We start from the raw sequence: 24,959 nt of genomic DNA, 5'->3' as shown, positions 1-24,959 counted from the left end.
GTAATGTTTTAGACTATCAGCTGCTTAATAAAAGTTGCTCATTTTCGTGTCCACTAACACCCTTTTCACGGAACGCACTTATTTCAGAAACACCCTGTATAGGTAACATCAACTTTCTCCTCAGTTTCATCTAATTCTATAACCTCCTATTAATATCATTCTCATTATACTCCAAGCACCTCGTATAACATCGGAAAACGCTCATATATTCGAATAGAATACGCTTTTATATTATTCGAAGCCCCATCTATGCGAGAGTATAAATAGTTAGTAGGAACTAAAACTTGCTTTCCTCTCTTGTGTTTCTTGGATATCTGTCGGTCTGTGGTAGTAATCGAGAACGTGAGAGTTACATGCGATTTTCGAAGGAAGTTGTTAAACTGAAGTATTTGTGTCGATTAGCTAAATCTTTTGTTTATTTAACAGCTTCATTAAAATTACTTAGGTTTCGTTAATAGATGTGTTTCTTTCCAGTAAGGTGAATATAACGTAGTCAGACTACGTATTCAAGTAGAATGTGAAAATACTAGCGTTTTTAGTGCTAATATTTTTTTGCTAATTGATTAGGTTTGCATTCCGAAAGGGATGGTATTTTTTGAATAGTGTAGAATATTTTTTCTGTCTAATTTATAATAGCTTACTGATTTCAAAGGTCAATTTTATAATTTTAAGTTAATTTTATAATTTTAAAGGTCTATTTTATAATTTTAGGTCAATTTTATAATTTTAAAGGTCTATTTTATAATTTTAGGTAAATTTTATGATTTTAAAGGTCTATTTTATAATTTTAGGTAAATTTTATGATTTTAAAGGTCAATTTTATGATTTTAAAGGTCTATTTTATAATTTTGAGTTAATTTATATAATATTAAAGGACTATTTTATAATTTTAGGTAAATTTTATGATTTTTAAGGTAAATTTTGTGATTTTAAATGTCTATTTTATAATTTTAAGTTAATTTTATAATTTTAAAGGTCTATTTTATAATTTTAGGTAAATTTTATAATTTTAAAGGTCTATTTTATAATGTTAGGTTAATTTTATAATTTTAAAGGTCTATTTTATAATGTTAGGTTAATTTTATAATTTTAAAGGTCTATTTAATAATGTTGGGTTAATTTTATGATTTTAAAGGTCAATTTTATGATTTTAAAAGTCAATTTTATAATTTTAAAGGTCTATTTTATAATGTTAGGTTAATTTTATGATTTTAAAGGTCAATTTTATGATTTTAAAAGTCAATTTTATAATTTTAGGTCAATTTTATAATATTAAAGGTCTATTTTATAATTTTAGGTAAATTTTATGATTTTTAAGGTAAATTTTGTGATTTTAAATGTCTATTTTATAATTTTAAGTTAATTTTAGAATTTTAAAGGTCAATTTTATAATTTTAAGTTAATTTTATAATTTTAAAGGTCTATTTTATAATTTTAGGTCAATTTTATAATTTTAAAGGTCTATAATTTTGTGATTTTAAATGTCTATTTTATAATTTTAAGTTAATTTTAGAATTTTAAAGGTCTATTTTATAATTTTAAGTTAATTTTATAATTTTAAAGGTCTATTTTATAATTTTAGGTCAATTTTATAATTTTAAAGGTCTATTTTATGATTTTAAAGGTCAATTTTATGATTTTAAAGGTCAATTTTATAATTTTAAAGGTCTATTTTATAATTTTAAAGGTCTATTTTATAATTTTAGGTAAATTTTATAATTTTAAAGGTCTATTTTATAATGTTAGGTTAATTTTATGATTTTAAAGGTCAATTTTATAATTTTAAAGGTCTATTTTATAATTTTAGGTCAATTTTATAATTTTATAGGTCTATTTTATAATTTTAGGTAAATTTTATGATTTAAAGGTCTATTTTATAATTTTGAGTTAATTTATATAATATTAAAGGTCTATTTACAGTACCTATAACGGTACGTTATTATTATTATTTGTATCGAAAATAACCCTTTCCCGAGACAAAGTTCCGTGTGGTTAGAGGACAAGTTACGGGAATTTACCCTCCAGGCAATATATCTTCACCTGTCGCAATTTAATCCCGGATTAGGACCCCTCATTACCCGGCAATTTCAACCAAATAGTATAACGCTAATGCCCAATCATGAAACGTAGAAATCCACGGCCGCCCACGCATTACCAATTACCCGGCGTCGGCTCTAACTCCCATCGAAATCCGTTTGAAACACGTCCGCGGCCGTAATTATACGCCATGTTGAATTTTATAATAAAAATGGGCATTTCAACCCGACCGGTGTGTGTGTAACCCACACGTAAAAACATCATTATGGATCCGGCCAATAGGAACGCCGCAGGTAATAGGATTTTTTTCTAGATAAACATCTGACGAGCTGGCAAAGCGCGTGTAACAATTGAATGCTGTTTCATTCCCGACACAAAAAGGAGGCTGTAGTCGTGGTAGGCTGGAGGCGTTGTTTTTTTTATTAATTGCTGATCCAGCGGAACCAATTTCGTAGCCATTGCGGTTGGTCTACAATTTTAATGGGCTGTTTATGAATGCAGGGATCTCACAGTAACGCTTTTTGCTCCAAAATTGTTTAACGTTGCTACATCTAGGAAGAGCTAATTGAAAAAAAACGTTCAATATTTCTTCAACTAGATACTGGATATACATTTTATATCAGTATTTATCATTAGAGTAGACACCTACTGCACTGTTCCAAATACTGCAAATATAAGTGTAACTGAAATTTACATACATATAATAATTATAAATTACATTAATTTAGGATGAAATTATATTAATAAAATGTTAAATCGTAAAAATAGTTGCAAGATTACAAAGACAAACGCGAAGATCTACGTGGATCTACCTGTAATGGTAAGGAAAATCACCAGAAGAGTATATTATAAAAGATGTCCAGAAGAAAAGAAAGAGATACTGAAAATATGCTGTAAACTTGACATTACGATAATCCTAAAAATAAAAATCGTCTTATCCTTAAAACTACTTAAGAATTCAGTCAAAACTATATAAGCGAAAATGCCAAATATTCAAAGAAACCCATTAATGGTTAATGTATTAAACAACATCTAATATTTTGTTCAGAAATAGTTTAGTAGGTAAGTAAGTATATCTCTATACACACGTTTGCTGCCAATAGAGTGTTCCTAGATTCATATTAACACAAAAGGTTAAAATGACCTAATTAATGATACTTTACTGTATAGGTTATATACAGGCTGATTCAAAATTCAATACAAATAATTTAGGGGCGTATTTTTGAAGTTAAAATAAGACTTTTTTTCCTATAAACGTGGGTCCAAAATAAATTTCAATTACGGTTCTTCTAGTTGGATGAGATTAAACACTATAGATATATGTTATGTGGGATACATGTTCATACTGCGTTGTGCGAAGTGAAAAATTATGTAGATAAGTTTTATATTTTATAATTATTATTTGCGAACTTTCAACCGGTTGTAGGGACTTACATATCTGGTAAAAAGAAAGAACAAGTTCCAACAAATAGAATATTCGTTGTATTATGCTAGTACCCATTTAACTGTACCTAATACTACTATTAAATACCAACATCTTAAATAATAATCTATATTGTTTAGAACTATTTATTTATCATGTGAAGGCGCTCTCTTTGATGTATTATTTCTGATAATAATTGGTTCAATAATTTCCGACCTGGTTGCCACGTCATCGATTTAGGTTTCCTGACATTTCGAACCATTTATATATTCTTCAGAAGAAACTCTGAAACTGAAGATTAAATCCTCTGGTTGGTATCAACATTTACTGTGCGCTGTGTTTTTTTGCAGATGAGCCGTTTTCAGATTCCAGATAGTTCTAACTCTTTGTTTCAATTGAAATTGTCTCGGTTCTTCTGGATTTCTATCGCCTCCCTATAAAATCTTGGCCAAAATCTTTCTCTCACCAGAATTCTGGTATTAGTTAAGTCTATCAAGTGTGGTATATCTGCCCCGTGTTCTGCAACTGCTGATTTCTCTACGTTGCTATTCTTTAAGTGAAACTTGTGCTCCTTTAACTTCGTAGTGCAGTATACAGCTCTCCGCATACGCACGGGATACTTTATTCACCGGGACTTTGAAGTAGACCGTTGCTGCAACTCTTGATGTGCTGTAGATATTAACATTGTGTTTTTAAGTTAAGATACTGCCTGTGTCGTTGATACATTTTCGTATATAGAGCAGTTAGGTCGTCGCCAGATATTCTTCTTTCCCTTGTCCTTATGTGTCCTTCTGATGGCTCGTTCAGTATTCGTGTTCGTGTGTTCATTTCCTCTAAAGCAGATCGTAGGTGCTGTAATTTCTCATCAAACTGTTGTTGCTGGCCGATGGCGCGTGCTGGATACACTAATGTGTCAACTATTTGTGGGAAGGGTGGTGATGACATTCATTGTCTTGATATCTATCCCTATGAGTCGGCTTTCTGTAAACACTATGTCCTAGGGGTACGTTTTTTTCCTTCTTCAGTGCTGATATCCGGATTTATTCCACTGTTGTGGTTCAGGAAGCAGTCTATATTGTTGCATCCATGGGGCTCGATAATAAATGTATCGTCAACGTATCTGGGCTAACACTATTGTGGCTTTAGAGACTCTTGGTAGTAACTGATGATGGGTGATACCACATTTTTTAATTTGCTTCGAAAACCGTGTTCTGTGCCAAATTCGGTACTGATACTTCAAGAGATTTAGAAAATATTATTAAAACATCATTATTAACAGGTTATCTTCAAACTGCTACATCTTACTACAGATCATTAAGGGTAGTTTTGTTAATTTCAATCAAGAAACATCCCATAGAAGTTTAACGTTCGGTCCTATATAACATAAGCTATTGTCGTAATCAAATCCCGAGCGTTCCAATCGAGATCGCGAAATCATCAAAATTCGTTACTGAAAATTTCACCTAACTTTCTAAAATTTCCCGTCGTCGCACTCAGAACCGCTTTGAGTAGCCATCAACCGACACAGCAGTGAACACCACCAGTGGCCGACGCTGTCCAGGAAGTTTCACCTCACTTTCCAAATTTCCCGTCGTCGCCCCTAAAACCGTTCCAAGCAGCCTAAAAGCACCACGCCGCAGCAACAACGAGTACATTGCTAACGATATGAGTTAAAGGAGCAAGAGCCGTTCCAGGTTCGGGTTTCAGAGATTAACAGTTCTCAACAAAATACGACCTGGAAGAAAGCAGAACGACAATAGCCATTACCTAAAAGCCAAAACAGAAAGATGCCTAGTTCCAGGGATTTAGAGGCGGATAGGAATGTAGAGCCGATAAGTCGAAATTGTACCACACTACCACCGGACCACGCAACAGAGCCACTTGCGGAGATGACACTGTCTACGTACGAACGTCGACTCGATCCATCGGCAGTTCAGTAACTAGAGTTCAAGATGGCAAGTGCCAGTAGAACAGAAAATTTATAAATATTTTATATTATGAAAATGTTATAGACAATATCTATTGTTAAAAATATACTGTAAACCATGCCCAAAAGTCAACAATAAATCATAAAATACCATTTTTGATGTATATTCTCTGTATATATGTATAAAATAGTCACACGAATTAAAGGTTCCCATAACATTTCAAGCCATTCGCTTAAGTCTATCTACTACGAAGACCCTCAAAGGGTATACAGTCTTAAAGCTGCCATACACATGTCTTTCAAAGAGGCGCTGTGCAAAAAGCCCCTAAAGCTTACAGGCGCTTAATAGAGGCCTCAAATAACGATTATCAACTAAGTGCTCCTTAAAACTCAATTGCAAAACAGCCTAGGGTCAGTTGAAACCCTCCAAAACCAACTCTTTGAACTCAAAAGCAAGTGAAGTGTTGAAGTGCGTTAGGGCATGGACCATTATCCTGAAGCTAGCTACAACATGCCGAAGAATGATAAGACGGCAAATCCAATAAACTAATGGAGACCGCAGCTAACCCAATCATTTCGTTCCACGACACTATCTATCAACATTGCTTATATTCTCTGTAATTTTATATTTCCTTATTTTTATACGTATATTTATTTTGTACCTTTTGTGTTAAATATTAAGTATTTGGCTTTTGTGTTAACAAGCGCATAAAAATCGATAGCGGCCCACTTGAGCGACAAGTATGACGTTCTCCACCACTGGCTGTTCATGTTCTCGTGTTTGCACCATATAAAACCGTCTACAATTTCCTACTCTCGGGCCATTTACTTCTTCGTGTCTGGTATCGCTTTGTGTCGCTACGTTTGATTGCCCCTTATTGGTTTTTTTTTTTCGGACGCCGCAATGTGCTGCTCGCTGTAAACACATTTACATTTATACGATGCTGTTTTGTTTCGTGACGTTGGGATTGCATAACGATGTGAAAAAATCGGGACGACCGCATGGTTGACCTGCGTGGGAATAGGCAGGTACGAAACGGTGCAACTATTGTTGGACTTCGTATTTCCACCTCCTATCAATGTATTGAAGAAGAGTAGTGGAAGAATTTTGCAGGAATGTTGGTTGGAAAGGAAGAAATGAGGGTTTTCCATTAATAGGTACATACTCGTAAAGTTGAATGCTTGAATTCCTAACAGATTATTGACAAATAATAGTTAGCTTAAACTCAACAATATATTTTTATCATTATTGGTTAATTCCAGAATATAGGTAGGTACAGTTACTACGGTACGTAATTTTTCAGTTGAGAGATTCGTTTATATTTCCTTGAGTGCCTCATGCTTGTACAAATCAAGTCGTTTAATTGTTCTGGTTTCAATTACAATCGTGTAGACAAATTAAACTGTCAAATGAGACATTTGATTCATTTGCATAGGTTGAAATTAAATTAAAATTCTTTAGAGTCGAATCGCTTAGTAGATTTCATGGTTACGAAGCTATGAAGGCGTTTTTCTTCTTTTCAACGATTTATAATGTCACGATAATTTAAAAAAACATTTCAAATCCAGGGTGTAAGGAAGATTTTGTTTGAAAAGACTTAGTAAAGAATTGAAAACTTTAAATATTAGTAAAACAAAAAACAAATGTTATATAATTTGCACTATTACCCTAGTTACCTCAGTCGTTTACTATGGTTTGATACACCAGTAATTGTCATTCGGTATACAAAAGTAAAAAAAAATATTTGCCACTTTATGTTCAAGTACCTAATTGCCACTAATTTAGATTTTTTTTGAGTTTCAAGGACAGAGTACTTCTGCACACGTAAAATTAACTTCCATACTCTTTTGAATGTGTTGAAAATCGTTTATTTCTGTCATTGCATGCATCTAAACTTGTGCCAATAATTGCCACTATTTTTTACAGTAATTGAGACTTTCATGTGAAGTTGAGATATATGTTTTAGCGAGCATGTATTCTATTATCAGTACTATATAGTCAGTTAATTAAAATAAATGAAAATGTTTTTTCTAAAAAACCTTGTTAAATGAAGTTAAACGATTTTCAATCAGTGAACACTGTTTAATATTTTTATAGTAAATTTATAATATATTTTAAAGGTATTAGCGATATTTTTACTAATTTACTATAGTAATTGCCACTAATGTCAGTCAAGTTTTATATTAATTAACCTCTCTCCTTCCCCCAAATCAACATTGAAATTGACAATAGTTATGAAATTATGCTAATTCATCTGTAGTAGTTTTATACCGTAAAAGCTTCACTTTCAATAAAATTTCACCAAATATACATAAAAACCATATAACATATGACCACAACCATAACAGTATTAACAAAATTGCTAAAAAATTCTCCAGAAAGAACAGGTGCAACCACATCTTAAATCATTATAGAGAGAAGCGCACCTTATATTATAATAGGGAGGGACATCAGCTACATACCTATAATATGACAAATGCAACTTTAAGCTAACCAGTATAGACAGTTTCTTTTGCACTTACCCTATCTGAAATTATAAAAATCACAACTAACTGTTTCTCTTAAAAAGTCTGAAATTATTTTATTTACTCGTACATACAAAGCTATGACTATAACATAGGTATACTGAGTGTTTCCTAAGTACGGTCCGTACCTTCAAGACACAATTTCTTATGGTATTTAAAGAAAAACATGTGATCGCTTAGATTCCGACATACAGGGTGTTGAAAATTTTAAAAACATATAATATTTGAAATAAATTTGTTAGGTTCTTAAAATTTGGCAGTTATTGTACGTTGGCAAAGAGCTACATTTTTAGTAAGTATAAAGTCAATCTGCCGCCATTGGTGTGGTTAGACGTGAGTCAGTCGGAATTCTTGAACAACAATAGATTTTTAAAAAGTTTTATTATTTTCGGACTCGCCTAATATTTTACTACAAAAAAAATGTCTTGAATTTTTTAACTAATACTATTCTTAGAAAAAACTCTATTCCTAACCTAACCTATTCTTAGAAAAAGAAACTCTGTTAACATAACGTTCCTGATAAATTCGCCGCGATTCTTCCGCATTCCCATTTGCTAAGTCGTAGATGAAAGGAGGTGGCCGAAAATGGAAGTGACAGAAAATGAGTATCACCCTCAAATTCGAAAATATGTAATTTGCATCACCAGCTTTCTCCTATTTTTAATAATTTCCGTGATGCCCTGAAATTCTATAGAACTTGCTCATTCTATTCTTAATCCTTAAATTTTGGCGTCTCCAATAATAACAGAGCCACACAAAAATCGACTTTCGGGCCCAGAGGTCAGACCATGTTTATGATACGTTTTGAGTCGCTGAATCCGATTATGAGGTCCATTTGACCCTATCACCTCAGGATTTTTCATAACCTCAAAAAAAACGATATTCCGAACAATTAAACCATATAACCTTAAGACTCAAGCTTCCAACGCTAAATCCAATTAACCAAATCCCATAAATATTTAACCCAATGATATCCTAACCTTATAAGCCCATGAACCCAAACCGTAATAACCCTATAACCCCATAACTAAGGGAATAAATCATAAGCAATCTGTATTATTGCAAAACATCACATAGTTGAGGACTCCTTGAAAATCCAAGTACTCAAACCAAAAAAATTCCCATAACCCTATAACCCCGTAACTTCATAATTCCATAACCCCATAACTAATAAATCATAGGCAATCTGTATTATGGCTAAACGTTAACGAGGTTGAGGATATCTTAGAAACCTATGCACTCAAACCTCAAAACCCCCATGACCCTACAATTCATAACCCCACGATTCCCTAACCACAACTTCATTACCTAGTACTTTGATCACATTCACCAAAGAACCGAATGTTACAGTCGGATTAGTTTTTTTTATAACTTTAATTGGTAGGACCGTCGGCATTAGCATTACCCGATGTACACCACGAGGTGGTTGCGCGATTGGATTTCGTACATCATATACTCTCGTAGCTCTCATAAGATCTTTTGCAAACAAATAAAAATAAAAAAAATTAATTTGTAGCATAGACCGTTATAAATTAATCAACGAAACTAAAATAAATAAATGAATGATTAATGCTAAGAATCTGTCTTGACTAGATTAAATGACATGAAAATCCAAAGGATAAGAATAGATAACCCAAAAAATTATATTATTAGAATGACTAGATCAAAAGACCGGACATGTGATGTGATGTCTTGCAATAATATAGATTGCCTATGATTTATTTCCTTGGTTATAGGGTATGGGGTTATGGGGTTTATGGGGTTATAGGGTTATTGGGGTTTGGGTTCGTGGGCATATTAGGTTGGGATATCATTGGGTTAAATGTTTATAGGATTTGGTTAATTGGATTTAGCGTTGGAGTCTTAAGATTATATGGTTTAATTGTTCAGAATATCTTTTTTTAGGGCCGAAAGTCGATTTTTTTGTGTGGCTGTGATTCGTTTACAATGAACAATAAACCGTTGCGTCTACGAATCACGTGAAAAATTACAACAATCACAACCGGTCAAACAGAATGTTGTGTTTTAATGTAATCTTGATGTTATTGTTTCAATAATTTGTAATTTTACCAACGTGAAGGAAATAAAATTACTGTTCCAAACAAAATTACTGGTCACGTGGCTTGTGATCATTTCTGTACGATTTGATTAAAATATTTTGGATATACTGATAATAATTTTATACTTTATCTTACCTAACTTCCAGACTTGAAAGTAGGTAATGATGAAAAATACTGGAAGCAAATAGTTTCCTACAACAAAATACACTATTATTCCATGCCATTATTCACTTTAACATATTGTATTTTCCCCGTCTATATTCCAATGAAATCCATCCGCGATCGGTGCGCGACGGTTGCGGAACGGTTATTAGTATTGATCGGGCCGGACAGGGGACATTAATAACTCCATAAGTAAATAAATATTCCATTCAAATGAGCCATTCCGCTATCAGGCTTCGAATAATACTGGAATAAATGCCCCCATCGCATGTCAAGACATAATAATAGGCCTCTAAAGAAACGGCGTCTTCAAAATGGCGGCCGGTCTACCTCATAATACGTTCGTAATTGCGGGTCTGTTGACAATTGGTCGTTAGTTGATAAATATTAATAGTCAGGGGGTGGTGTGTGCCAAGGGGATCGATTATTTCGCATTTATTGGGGCTGTTTCCGTTTTTAATATAATTCAGTTCGATTGAGCTCAATAAGAAGGTGGTGCGCTACTGGTTAAACGGTAAAATGTACCCATATAGTTAGTTAGTAACACTTTTTACGTGTTTTTTATGAAATGTGTTAATTGCAATGTCCATTTAAGAGCAAATGACAAAAATTAAATAGGTAATCTGAAAATTGACATAATCCAAAAAAATTCGCATCCATCCAAAATAATAGTACATATTTACAATCCTTACGATATTTGCTGAGTTAGAATTCCAAGAAGACCCCTGCGTCACTTTCTTGGAATTAACCGCATTCGACACCCGAGTCAGAAAGACATTGGCGGCGTGGCGTTCAACGTAGCAGCTTGCAGTGCGTACTGTGTTTTGCAGTTACGAAAGCATGTTTCTTCGTAAGTGTATCGTGCATTATCAGTGTAATATCTTATTAAAATAAATCAATGGAGGTGAAAAATAAGAGAAAGTAATGTAATTCCCAGTCGAAGAGTATCGTGTTTAACGTGTATCTATTATATTGTACCAGTGTATTTATAACTATATTATCTTCTACTGTAAAAGAAATAAAAACACATCTAAAAAATTTACTTTATATGGGTATATTTAGGTACTAATAACGTGCAAAATTTCAAGGCACACCCCTGCCGCCGTAAATTGTTACAATAATTCCGATAGCAGAACTTTATTGGCTTATCATTTTCTTGGAATTTTATCTCGACAAATGTTGTACGGACTGTAGTTGTATTGTTAGGTTTAAATTACAAATGGTTTCTAGAACTATCAAAATTATTTTAGTGTAAGAACAGACATGTAAAGTGCGCGAAATGAAAGAAAACCTAGTGGAAACAATTGCGGTTAAAACAGCACACGTAAGTTGCTTTACAATCAGTTGGCAGGTTCGTAGATGGAAGATTCCAGTGGATGAAATAGACTCGAGAGTGCAGCGATCATACAATTCATTCAAATACCTACATTACAGACATAATCTAAACATTTTGGAAAGGTCTGACCACTGAAATGAGAATTGAAAACTGCAAAATAATATAAAATTATCGTTTTGCGTCAATATTTATGTATTTAATTTTGGAACTCGTATTACCTATAATCATGTTTCTTATTTATTGGCGGTTTTCCTAGAATAATTTGTTAATTTAATTAATTAATTAATTACATTAAAAAGATTTAGACATCAGCATGATAATAGACTTTTTCATTGTTGATGGCAATCTTAAGGTTCTTCAACGATGATACTAATTTTAATGAGTATATAAGGCATAAATCAATGTCATAAATAATTTGCTTATTTGTTGGTGTTGGTATCAAAATACTTTTGGTTCTGAAACGATAATTTTAATGCAAAATTTCTTCATTAATATTCAACATATTTAATGTGATACAATTTTGAAGTAAAGTTAAAACGATTATGGCTTGAGAGATATGCAGTTAATTATGAAGTTCAGGATGTTGTAATTTTATAGGTCATTCTCTCATTAAAAGTCAAAACCGTAGGACCTTAATATACTACCATTTCAATATAGGATTTGTTTGATCATTCTGTTTTATTTTACATAATCGTCTTAAATTAGATACATTAAAAATTTTTTTGATGGCCGACAGAAATTATTTTTTTCAAAAAAAATCTATTTGGAACTACGAATTCTTTAACCTTGAATTACTTCGTTGCGCGAGACTCTACTTTATCCTTTATCTTTTTTAATTCCTTATTCTTTTTTCCGTATCTGTAATTGTTGGGATAGCAGATATTTTTCGAAATATGACTTAAAGTATTCTTTTTTATGTAGTATGTTGGCTAGCTGTCTATCAGGAAACGTAAAAAATAATGAAAATAACTAAAAAAAGTCTTTGTTAGGTACTCTCTATCTCAAAAACAAACTGTTTGTAGACGTACATTCGTACGAACATTTTTCTTATTTCTGGTAAGGGAATCATTTCTACATTTTGTGGGTTATTGCAGCATCCTGTATAGAAGATATCCAGTTATTGAGTAGGTACTTTTAAACGCACTTTGTTGCATTCTATTTTATTCAACAGTCCTTCCCAAAACGCTACTTTTGATATGGATAAATCATTTAAGGAACGCTATTTTATAGATGATACCAATGCGGTTGGTATTCATTATTATTAGAATCTTAAAGAAAGTAATATAGATTTCAAATATGTATTTATTAGTTCGTAATTAAAAATGATTGAGAATGAAAAAGTTGTACCTAATAGTAAGTTGAAGCCTTCGTTAAAAGTTAAGAGGCAGGGTCTTTCAAAACCGCTCCTGTTCTGCCTGTGTACATATATTTATGGTTCTTCGGATGGGGAGACAAACACTTACTACAACAAATGCTTTTATTGGGATACTTCCCTTTGGTTGCAAGGAGCAAAAATAACCGCGCCTACAAGTACTTAGTTCCTTGCGTAACTTTTTTCCTATTGTCAATGTGGTCATTTGATGAGATAGCTTGATTATTTGAATCAAGTAACTTTTATGGTATCTGCAAATATTCTATTGTCAGATAGTTGACAGTTTTTAATTATTCTGAGTATTATTGCCTTTACTTTATTTTGTGCAAATTTTTTTATTTACTCAATAAGCAAGATTACACTAACATCGAAATGACCGATATGCATTTCGTTTACGGTCTTGCCAATGGCAACTCTTTAGCATCTTGAATTTACGCTGAAATGTATCCTCGTCCTTTTCACACCTTGTTTGCGCGTCTTCAAGAACACTTTAGTGGAATTTGAACTTACAGGAAAAGATCTTATGATTGTGGTCTCCATCGCAAAATTAGTAGGTACTGCTTTTGATTGATGAAGAACCGGACGCCAGCACTACAAAAATTGTTTTGGAGTCTAAATATCAACAATCTTATTTTTTTTTCACAACGTTTTTCACATTGAATTTTGGAAAACACTGGCAAAGATCATGTTTACAGACTAAGCCAAATTTTAACAAGAATCGATAATTAACTATCACACTTATTTCTGAAAGAAAATTATGCCATAGAAGAAGTTCATCATCAACAGTTTTGTCTGAATGTGTGGATTAGAACTTTTGGAGACCACAATTTCTGCCACTTAAACTGAATGGAGATATATATATTCATTTTCTAGAAAAAGTACTTCCAATATTTCTTGAAGATGCACCTCGAAGCTCAGCTTTGAATATGCATAATGGGTCTTCTGTCTTTTTGTTATTGAAACACAACATTGTTTAAATCAGGCATATTCAAATCGTTAATATATTAGGTAGTGGCGGACTTCAGTTTTGGCCTCCTCAAACACCCGATTTACATCCTATAGATTTTGTTTATATATAGTGTCATTTAATGCAACGCCGCCTGTGTAAAATATTTGAAAATTGAGAAACCGCATTATTGATTCATGTGAGGTAATTCATTATTCTTCAGGAATTTTTAACCAGATGCGTGCATCAATGAATGCTTCGAGGCACGGAATCTTATGTAAGCAATAGGGGCAGGTGGTCATTTACAACATTTATTATATTTTATGTTTTCCGTTTATAATTTAGGTTTCATTCAGTTTACTGTCATTCGTTTTAATATATTTATATTCTCATAAACGGTCTGTACACCAAAGAAATAGAGATTAAACTTTAATACAATCTTTATTCAAAAATTTTATAGGTTGATTTAAAACTTGCAACTTGTAACTTAAATTGTGAATATCTTCCTTAACAAAAATTTATTAATTTTGTTATCTTTTCTAATATAATACAATTAAATACAATACAAGGATTGTTTTTAATTTAAGAAAAAATTACTTTATTAGCAATTAATTTAAACTATTTAATTTTGAATACTTCTCTTTGTATTGCATTCTGCCTATCGTACAGGGGCATAATTTCTTATTTACTGACAGAAAATTCAACTCTAATTAAACATGGCTGTCCCTATTGATAAATTGGTTCGAGCTCGTGGACTTTGTGAAGTTTTTAAACATATTATTGATTGGCTTGTATTTATTTTTATTCAGGTAAGTTCTATTGTTTATTATGCATCCTTCTTCTTAGGTTTGATGCGATAGAAAAGTATTATTTATAGGTTATAGCTATCTGTTTTGTTTATAGTGCACTTTATTTTTATTTTAGGTGAGTGGTATTTGTTAACTTGAAATTTTCCTTGTTGGAAACTACGTAGATGTTCTGCATACCATTTATGGGGCCACTGGAAACCTCTATAGATTGCTTACAACTGGTAACAGAAATTTTTTTTTGATGGCAAATTTCTTTCTTGTGGTTTTGAGAACAAACAAACTTTTAACTTTTCTGTTAAGTTTAATTTTCTTACTTGACTATTTCATTCTTGTTCAAATTTAAATTTATTGGAGCTGCCACTCTACTCTGCATTCTCCAAAAACCCAAGCCGTAACCAATCAATAAACTTTTATTTTTCATCCTTTCTAGATTATTCTGGTCCTATTTTTGCTTAATCTATAGATTTTAAGCTTTTATTTGATATACGTCACTCTAGGTTTAAATTCTGTTTTCTCAATGTATTGAGTGTTAACAAGCGTCGATGTTATGCATTCTATAAAAATTTTATTTTGTACTTGTGAATTAAATTAAAATTATTATTTTTATACTATGTGATATCCTTAATTGTTACTAGTTTTATATTCAGATTATTTATATTAACAATTTTATACTATTTTGTTGTTGTTATAATAATAGTTAGTTTTTATATATACGATCCAAAGTTTGGTCAGGTAATGTTTCATTCGTGATTCTTTGTGTGCATTTCCAATTCGTTACAATATCCTGTACCCATAATTTCGCACATCAATGGAAATAAGCACTAGCACTAAGTATATTTTATATTTAGAAAGCATTAATCTATTTCTTATAAATGGAGTAAGTTATAAAGGAATTTTCTACAACTATCTATCCACAGATTGATTTTTTTCTAAATATCCTATAAGGATGAATTCAAAATTCAAATATCAGTAATAATGATAATTTCAATAAAAACGCTTACCTGCGAGTCTGTCTTTAACAACCTGCGACGCAAATGCCGCCGCCGCCGCTGATCTTTGCAAGACGGGGTCCAGCCCCAGCGACCAAGGACTGAACATGGCCCCCGGGGGACTTCCGGGGCCACCTAGGGGCCTGTGCGCCGGCACTCGCAGAACACCCTGTCCGTAGAACCCCGACGGCACCAACCCCAGCGTACTCCTCTGCTGGAAGATGCCCGCCGGACTTTGGTAGAGGCTCCCGTTATCACTTTCGGGCTTCTGCTCGAAATTCTTACCCAATAGATTGGAAATACTGAACGGTAGCGTGGTGTTGGTGGAACTGTGCGGGGTGGTGGAGTTCTCGGGGCTGCTACAGTGACTTCTGGAACTCCTGGCTTCGCTGTCACTGTGCGACAATCTAGAGTCAGTGTCCAATACGTTTATTTCGTGATCGTCCTCAGTTAGCTCGTGATCGGACATTGTTTTAATTCCAAAACAACTTCACACTAATTAAAACATGTCGAAAAAACAAACACTATCACACGGTTAATTAAGACCAACTTTCAATTAGTTGGCGCTGACTCAGCAACGTCAGTCTATTGTTCCCTACGCGGACAATTGACGAACGGGGAACAATCAGTGGTCGAATCGGCTAACTCGAACGAGTGTCAGTTGAGTACTGCCGCCAACTAAACGGTTGCCATGGCATCAGCAACGTAGTTAACAGACGCCCAATCATTGGCCAGATTGCTTATTGTGGCCCCACCCAGCGTATTTCCCATTGGGTTAAACTGATTCGGGCTAAATTGAATATCTTTCTGTTAATTTTTTTGGAGATCAAGTAAGCGGTTTGCCGGGATCGTTCGCTGTGTCTTGCCCTTAATCCTGGATATTAAATGCCAAGCTATTACTTGCGGAATATTAAGGTTTCCCGATTACTAGGGACATTCATACGTATGCAGTACATCATTAAATCGCTTTTAAGCTATTTTTGCAAAGATAACATAATTAAAAGTTGAAGGTATTAATTAGAGGCTATAAAATTGATCCTTGAGGAACACTAACATAAAAACATGCTCAAAAAATCGCATAAATTATGTAAACTATGTGTAAATATGTGTAGAACACAAAATATTGAAGTCCAAGGCAAATTAGAATATTGATTTCGAATTTTGAATTGCAAATGTCTTTATGATCTATAAGAAAACTTGGGAAAACGTTAAATACTCTATCGACGTCGTGTGTTTTAAATATTTTTTCTTTTTCCGAAGAACTTGAACTTAAATGCTGCAAAAATGGGTTTGTATTTATTTTGTTGAAAATATTAGACTTGTCGATTATTCCATGAACATTATCAAGCAATGCTATATCAGATTAAAATGATTATGCAAATAAAAATCGGTTAAATTATAAAATCAAATAGTAACTGTAGACCATGCCTGGATTTTTTAACATGTCCCATGTTGCAAAAAATTCAGAACAATAAACAATTTGCTTTCAATAATATACCTAATTTAAATTTGCTAAATGCAATATTTATTGTTCAAATATCATTTCCTGACATTTGTTTATCATTTAGTAGATCTTCATCATCTTCAGTAGGTATATTTAGGTGATAAACTTGTATTTTGGGAATAAGTATCTATATATTGGTTAAATTTACGTAATCGAATGTTGTTCACCAAGCCACATCAAAGTTGGCCATGTTCCAGCGATCACTTGGTTATGATTCCGTGAAATTACTTAGGTATGATAAAAATAAAAAAATCGTAAATAAAATGAAGAAGAGAAAAAATTCATTTCAAATATTTATTTATAAAATATAGAAAAACGTCGGTACCTACTGAAAAAAATCGAGTGGTGCAATTAAAACAATAAATTCTAGTATCATAGAAATATGTGTACGTGATTAACATACCTCTATGTACATGAATATATGAAGCTCCCACAATGTACTTCAAAATAAATTCTGAAACTGGCAATTTTGAATTTATTTTCTTTTTTCTGAAGAAGAGAGCGATATCTCTCTCGAAACGTTAAGAAACCTAAACCGACGACGTCAACGTGGTAACCAGTCCAGAAAATGTTCAGCCATTGATAACTGCCATTTCATTTTGCAATGACTTTTTGTCAGTAACGTTATATACATATATGGGTAGCCCTATTATTTTTTAGCTTAAGGTTAGGTTAAATTCGCTTTTGTAACACGTAATTTTTTTAATATCTTACAGCAAACACCTTTATTATTATTAAGAACGTATCTTAGAACGTATAGGTATGGTTATACTCAGAAATACTTCTAATAGAAACACTTCTAATAGTTTTTATCTTGAATACAAATTTTTCCAAACACAAAATAGTTAGGTAACGATATCCATTGTTTCCAAATAGGTATCATTCTTTCTATCCAGATTCGCGCGGGCAAGACACGACGAACGCCATCTCCAGTTGTAAAAGCAAGTCAAGTGTTTTGTTTCAAGAATTAATTGTCATTTTTTATTCGTGAGCCTCTTTGCTTTTGTTTCTCGTCGGAGCCATTTTGATTTTCCTAGAATCGCTGTCCAATTATGCCCGCTCAACTGTTTAATAAATGAATTACTCTTTTATAATGCAATTAACTTTAAATTTGCCCCTCTGAATTATTTAGCGGGTAATTTTAGTGGTTCTACCTCTTCGACTTCGCCGATTAGGCGACGGGGCTCTTCTTTTAATTGCTATTAAAGAAGATGCGCTTTATATAACGCTAAGTACTTATCTAGGTAGGTACACCTATTTTATAAACTCATCTAAAAATTGGGTAAGCTTTTGTAACAACCTCATGGTCGATAACATTGATGTAATATATCATTAGCTAGGTAAGTAAGTCCATCCAAGAGATCTGGTTTCATTTTTCAAATATGCGCATATGAAATTATACTGGAAAAGAAGAAAAATGAAACAGCTCTTTATTCGAAAGAAAGAGAATTTTAACGCAAAAAGTATGGCAAGAGAAATGACATATCAGAAGACAAGAAGAAACATCGAAAAGAAATCGAAGACATATAGAAGACACATCGAAACATTGGACTTGGTTAAAAAGATAAAAAAAAAGGGAGAAGATTAGAAAGAAGAACAGGGAAAATGAAGAAAGAAAAACATAGACAAGGAACAATAATAGGGAACTACTTATACAGCAAAAGGAGAAGAGGAACACAAGCAAGCGTATTATTTGAAATGAAGAGCATATAAAAAAAAAGAATAATTGGAAGAGAAATGATACATCAGAGGATAAGAAGAAACATAAAAGATAAAACTGATGAACAAGATGAAAAAATAACTTTTGGCGGAACATTGTAAACAGGAACATCGAGAGAAAAAGAAGAAGGAAAAAATAAAGATATGAATACCTACTAAAAGTCGAATGGACATAAAGGAAGAAAAATAATAACTTCTCAAATGGATTAAAAGGGCGAAAAAAAGAACAAAAGACGTTCCATAATATCAAGGTGCCTATCTAGGTACCTTCTTGCATGATAGAATAGCAGAAGATGAAGAAATAAAGCAGACAGTTCTTTCAGATGCCGTTTGTTGTCCAAATTGTTTTGGAAACATTACTTCATTTGAAATTATGGAAAAGACTGACCTTTGAAGATGTTTGAAGTGAATATCTTCTCAAGTACATAGAACCTTGGATTAAGAAAACAGTTTTTAAGTTAAAGTGTATTTATTTAATTGAAGACATGTCACTTTGTCCAAAGTTTTGTTATGCTCATTTTGAGAGTAGAATTTTTTTCATAAAATAGCTTCGGCAATCACCTCCTAAATTACGTCGCTCTTATTTACAAACATCATGTATACAGGGTGTGCCATATAACATTCCCGCTGCTAATATCTCCGAAATGAAGAAATTTATTTTAGTTCTGGAAACTGGGGTCGTTAGGTCGCTCGAATAGCTTCAAATTGCAGTTAGAATTGTCTGTTCAAATATTTGTATAGATGGCGTGGTGATACTAAAAATTTTTTTGATTTCTGAAACGTGAAAATGCGGTCCATCTGAAAATTCGTTAAATTTTGAGCAATTTTTGTAATATAAAGTTTGTATCAATATTTACTTGTTTTCGAGATATGTCGACTTCAATATGCAATGTATGTTGTAACAAGAAAATCTATTATTTTGTTTAAATCACACTGAGACAAAATATTCTTTTAAAATATTGTTGTAATCACTTTATTCTCACTACATACTAACTAACAAGCAATAAATTATAAAAAAAACAAGTGGTTTATGGTTTCAACAGGATGGAGCGCCACCCTCTCCCAAAATAATAATGCTGTGCAAGAATTCTTAAATCAGAGGTTTCCGGGAAAGTAGTAAGGTACTAACGGAGTTATAAGGTGGCCGGCTCGTTCACCAAATTTGACCCCATTGGATTTTTTTCTATGAGGTCATTTAAAAAACACTGTAGGTAGGATCAGGACCCTATGGAAGACATGACTGATTTGTATAATAAAATTTATGCAGTTACGGCGCTTTAGATCGTGACACTTTATTAAGAGCCTGTAATGTCAAACTAACGAGAATACTAACATTGTATATTAATGTTGAAGTCGTAATTTTGAACATTTATTATAATCTTTGTTTTCACTTACTTCAGTAACAACATCATTATTTTAAATACTTTCTGTTACTTTTTCTGTAGTTGATCATTTGTTTTTTATAATTTATTTGTTAGTTAGTATTACTTAAAATTACTTAAAATTTAACGATCTTTCAAAGGACTGAATTTCCACGTTCCAGGAACCAAAAAAATTTTCTTGTCACCGCGCCATCTATACAGAAAGATTACTAACAATTCTAACCGCAATTTGAAGCAATTCGAGGGATCTAACAACCTCAGTTTCCGGAAGTAAAACAAATTTCTTCATTTCAGAGATATTGGCAGTAGGAGTGTTAAATGGCACACCCTGTATATATTTATTTATTGACAGGTATGTAATTATTAATGTAATGAAATATTTAGTATGGGACATATGTTTTTTTAATAGTTACGTATTTTTTTTAGAAATTAACTTTGTTATATTTTATTCGAAATCAGATTTTCACGTAATTGTAATCCATCAATAATAAATAACCCGTTTTCCCAGTGTACCTTTTATACAACCTATTAAAAATAATGCACGAAATAAAAAATTTGTACGTAGTTGATGAGTCCTGAATATTCCAACAGCTATTATATCCCACGATGACCATTTATGTATACGTTATTAAAAAACAATAACCCCTTTTATCCGCATGATATAGTCGATCAATATTTTAAACCGTCCCGCGGTGCCGTTCGTATTTCTGACTGACAGCCGCGTAATATCTACACTCCTCCGGCTAAATGGAACTTCAAAACGCCTGAAATATTAACAAAACCTTAATTGACGGACAAATAAAAATGTCGATTTATTCGCGCGCGTCCGGGGGCCTTTATTAAAAATCATATTCCGGGAGAATGTGATCCCTATTCCGGGTGCCGGAGGGACCCGGAGCGGCGGGGCTTAACTGCTTTAACTTCGCGCCGGCATTTGTATAAAATGCGGTCCATCAATTATTAAGGCGCAGTACAGCGCGTTAAACGCTATACTGTCTGAAATGAAATATTTTTCAGTGCCCTGTTGCTATTGATTGGCAGGGAGGGGGTGGAACGCTGCGTATGGAGGTGTAAACAAAGCGTTTGTCGCATTAAAATGTAGATTTAAGCCCAGAGGTAGGATAGGTACAGAAAATCGTTCTAGGGATAATTCAGGAACAAATTCAAATAATTTCTTTTAATTGATTTGTAAGGCTAGAATCATCAAAGAATAGTTTTGTTTAGTTGTATAAAAAACTAAATATCTAATTACACTGGAAAGAAATCGGTGTGAGTGAAAGCAATAAGTTCAGTGTGAATCCGTTGAGTGAAATTATTGAGTACATTTTTACTCAATATTGGACATTTTGATCATTTTACTCATTTGTGATTATATTTAAACTAAAACTGAGTACTTTCACTCAAATATAGGTACTCTTTAAATAAATTCTTCACGTAAACTCGTATTTGGTGCACTTGTATCTAAATCATAGTAAATGTCCTCATTGCTGAGTGAGTTTAAATGTATATTTATTTTGAGTAATTTGAATGGCTTCGTGAAGATGGCACCACTTACATATTGCTTCTGTAATCTCGACTACAGTTGATAGGGGCGTGTTAGATGCCCCAGAAAACCGTGATTGCCAGAATCGCCAGATCGCCTTAGCCGGCGGAGGCGGGTCTCAGTTGGCGGGTCTCAGCCAGGACAGGAGGAGGCCCCGCGAAGTGAATTAATTTCAATTAATTTATTAATCATTTATGAGTGATTTATTTTTGCACTCAATATTTAGTTTAAATCATATTAGAGAAAAAGTTGTTATGTTTTATTAAATTGGAAATTTTATATCGATTTCATTCTCGGCAACCGAAACATAAAATTGTCGAACAAACACAAATTTAAGATTGAATATATTTGAAATACACACAAACAGTGCGTGAATTACTGTAATGAATTTAAATTAAAGATATTTGTCAATAGTATAAGTTAAAAGGTTGTAATTAATATATTTTCACAATAAAACGTCTCGATTGTCAAAATTATGACAAAAAGTGAATTTGCATATTCGTAAAACTATTTAAATGCACTCATGTAGTGCAATTATGTTATAAAGAACAGTAAAGAACCATATTACAATATTAAATGTCAATTATAAGTTCTGACATTTAATAATACAGTGAAATTTTGACAAGTCATCGACGGATGATGAAGGTTTTTCGCATGTAATACTGATTCATGCAATAAAATTGGTATGTAAACAAAGCATAATATACCTGTAACCAGAATGTATGTGTGGAATTAAACCTATTAATCTGTGAAAACTTTTATGTATCATGTAAATGTTGACATTTGTTGTTCCGTTAGAATTTGTAAATTGTTAACTGTAAAAGTGTATTAGGACTGCAAAATCATATGTGCAGAATGTAAAAGACCCTCATAACTTCATAAACTGTGTTTAAACTCCAACCAAAGTTCAAATTGTTGTGTAGACTTTATAATACTTGATGGAACGGAGTACTTTGAAATTTTCTTTCGTTTACATCTGGAAAACGAGTAAAGACTGTATGAAAGGTGTTAAAAAGGTTGTACTAAAGACAGTGAAAGGGCAGACACGCTGAGAATTAATCTATTTATCAAAATTTAGTTGAAATTTGTAAATATAAGTAAAATTTTGGCATAACTTTTAACCTAACCTAGAAACGTACAATTGGTGTCAAAAGATGCAAAAAAATGCAAGGAAGCTGAAAATGTAAATTTCATGCATCATAATTCAGTCCAAAAATCAGTATTTGCATAAATAAAATTTCAAAAATATTTGATTATTGTTGCCATAGTGATTTTCACTTGCTTTTTACGTTTCTTAAAACTAATCTCCGGGCTCGAGGTAGCCAGTCTTCCATGTTTACCTGTAGCAGTAACATCGCTAATTTGCTCCTAGAAAAAACAATTGCTATCAATTAAAATCAACAAGTTAGTGAAAATAGTATACTTATCAAGCCTCTTGGTGGTGAAATGTCATAAACAGGTACAGCTGTCAAAAGTCTGAAAGTCACATTAGTAGAAGTGACACAAGTTCGAAAAGTCATACAGCAACAACAAACCAAGTAATTGTAAAACAACAAATTGAAACAAGGTTAACAAGTATAAATAAAAAGTGACAAGTGAAATTAAAAAAAAAACAATAGCGCAGTGCAGTTTCATCATCTATATTAAAAATTTCAGTGCATTTATATGTAATTAATGCACGATTCCATTGTCAATCAACTAAACTACTTACAGTATAAAAAAGTATCATGCACTGTAACAGTAGAATTTAGGGGAGAAATGTCTTGTTTAATTAATCTAGTATAAGGAGTAAGTATAACATTTGTAAATTGTAAAAAAAAACAAGACCAGTAAAATCTTGTAATTTCATATGAGGAAAAAAGAGTTTATTAGTTAAAAAGGTTTTTACATGTTTTTAAAGGATAGACATTGCTATTAATATGAAAGAAGATATCGGACTGATGTCCCCGCGACTCATTTGGCATACTCGACTTCTTTTTAGAAAATTCTATGTCACGCTTTCGAACTGCCGAATTTAATTGATAACTCTCTGACTTTCTGTCTTTAATTGAGGAATGGTATTCATTTAAGCTAAATAAACTTTGGACTTTACGGGTCCCCATAGGAAAAAGTCGCNTAATCTCCGGGCTCGAGGTAGCCAGTCTTCCATGTTTACCTGTAGCAGTAACATCGCTAATTTGCTCCTAGAAAAAACAATTGCTATCAATTAAAATCAACAAGTTAGTGAAAATAGTATACTTATCAAGCCATCTTGGTGGTGAAATGTCATAAACAGGTACAGCTGTCAAAAGTCTGAAAGTCACATTAGTAGAAGTGACATAAATAAGTTCGAAAAGTCATACAGGAACAACAAACCAAGTAATTGTAAAACAACAAATTGAAACAAGGTTAACAAGTATAAATAAAAAGTGACAAGTCAAATTAAAAAAAAACAATAGCGCAGTGCAGTTTCTTCATCTACATTAAAAATTTCACTGCATTTATATGTAATTAATTCCGATTCCATTGTCAATCAACTAAACTACTTACAGTATAAAAAAGTATCATGCACTGTAATAGTAGAATTTAGGGGAGAAATGTTTAATTAATCTAGTATAAGGAGTAAGTATAACATTTGTAAATTGTAAAATTGAGTGAAATTTGTTTACATTGTACATTTGCACCAAATCTACACCAATAAAGACTATACGTAAAGAGTGTCGGAAGGAACGTAGGATTTCATATCGGGAAAAAAAATTTATCAATTAAAAATTGGGCAAACTTTTTACATGTTTTTAAAGTGTAGACATTGTTATTAAATATGAGAGAGGATATCGGACAGATTAAAAAAATATTACAACAATTCAGTGAAGAGATTAAAGGGCTTGGGGCAATGAATGTACAATTTCACTTTTTTCCTAAAATTATCGATGTTTCGACACCTTTATTGTGTCTTCCCAAGTCTAAATAGAACAATATGAGGATTACACAATGGAAGACAACAGGGAAACGTATTGTTACATGTAGAGCTAAAGAAAGAAAATTAAAAATATCTTCTCCAAAAGTAACAAATATGAAGAACATGTCTATTCAATACGGTTAAATAATAAAGCGAACGCAGGATTTCATATGAGGAAAAAAGATGTTATTAGTTAAAAAGGTTTTTACATGTTTTTAAAGGATAGATAATTGCTATTAATATGAAAGAAGATATCGGACTGATGTCCCCGCGACTCATTTGGCAT

General features: G+C 32.5%; 1 protein-coding gene across 2 annotated transcripts in view; it reads right to left on the bottom strand.

The window, feature by feature from the left end:
• The window catches only part of LOC108903688 (T-cell leukemia homeobox protein 3-like), an 89,924-nt gene extending 73,692 nt beyond the window's left edge, over positions 1 to 16,232 (bottom strand). For both annotated transcript variants that reach the window (XM_018705946.2, XM_018705947.2), the window contains exon 1: positions 15,600 to 16,232. In XM_018705946.2, coding sequence (XP_018561462.1) covers positions 15,600 to 16,056 — 457 coding nt within the window. In that variant the 5' untranslated portion in view covers positions 16,057 to 16,232. The remainder of the gene's footprint in view (positions 1 to 15,599) is intronic.
• Positions 16,233 to 24,959: the final 8,727 nt, after the last annotated feature.

Source organism: Anoplophora glabripennis, unplaced genomic scaffold (genome assembly GCF_000390285.2).
Source record: "Anoplophora glabripennis isolate ALB-LARVAE unplaced genomic scaffold, Agla_2.0 scaffold70, whole genome shotgun sequence".
Classification (NCBI taxonomy): domain Eukaryota; kingdom Metazoa; phylum Arthropoda; class Insecta; order Coleoptera; family Cerambycidae; genus Anoplophora; species Anoplophora glabripennis.
The sequence above is the reverse complement of the archived record's forward strand: the minus strand, read 5'-3'. Positions and strand labels throughout refer to the sequence as shown.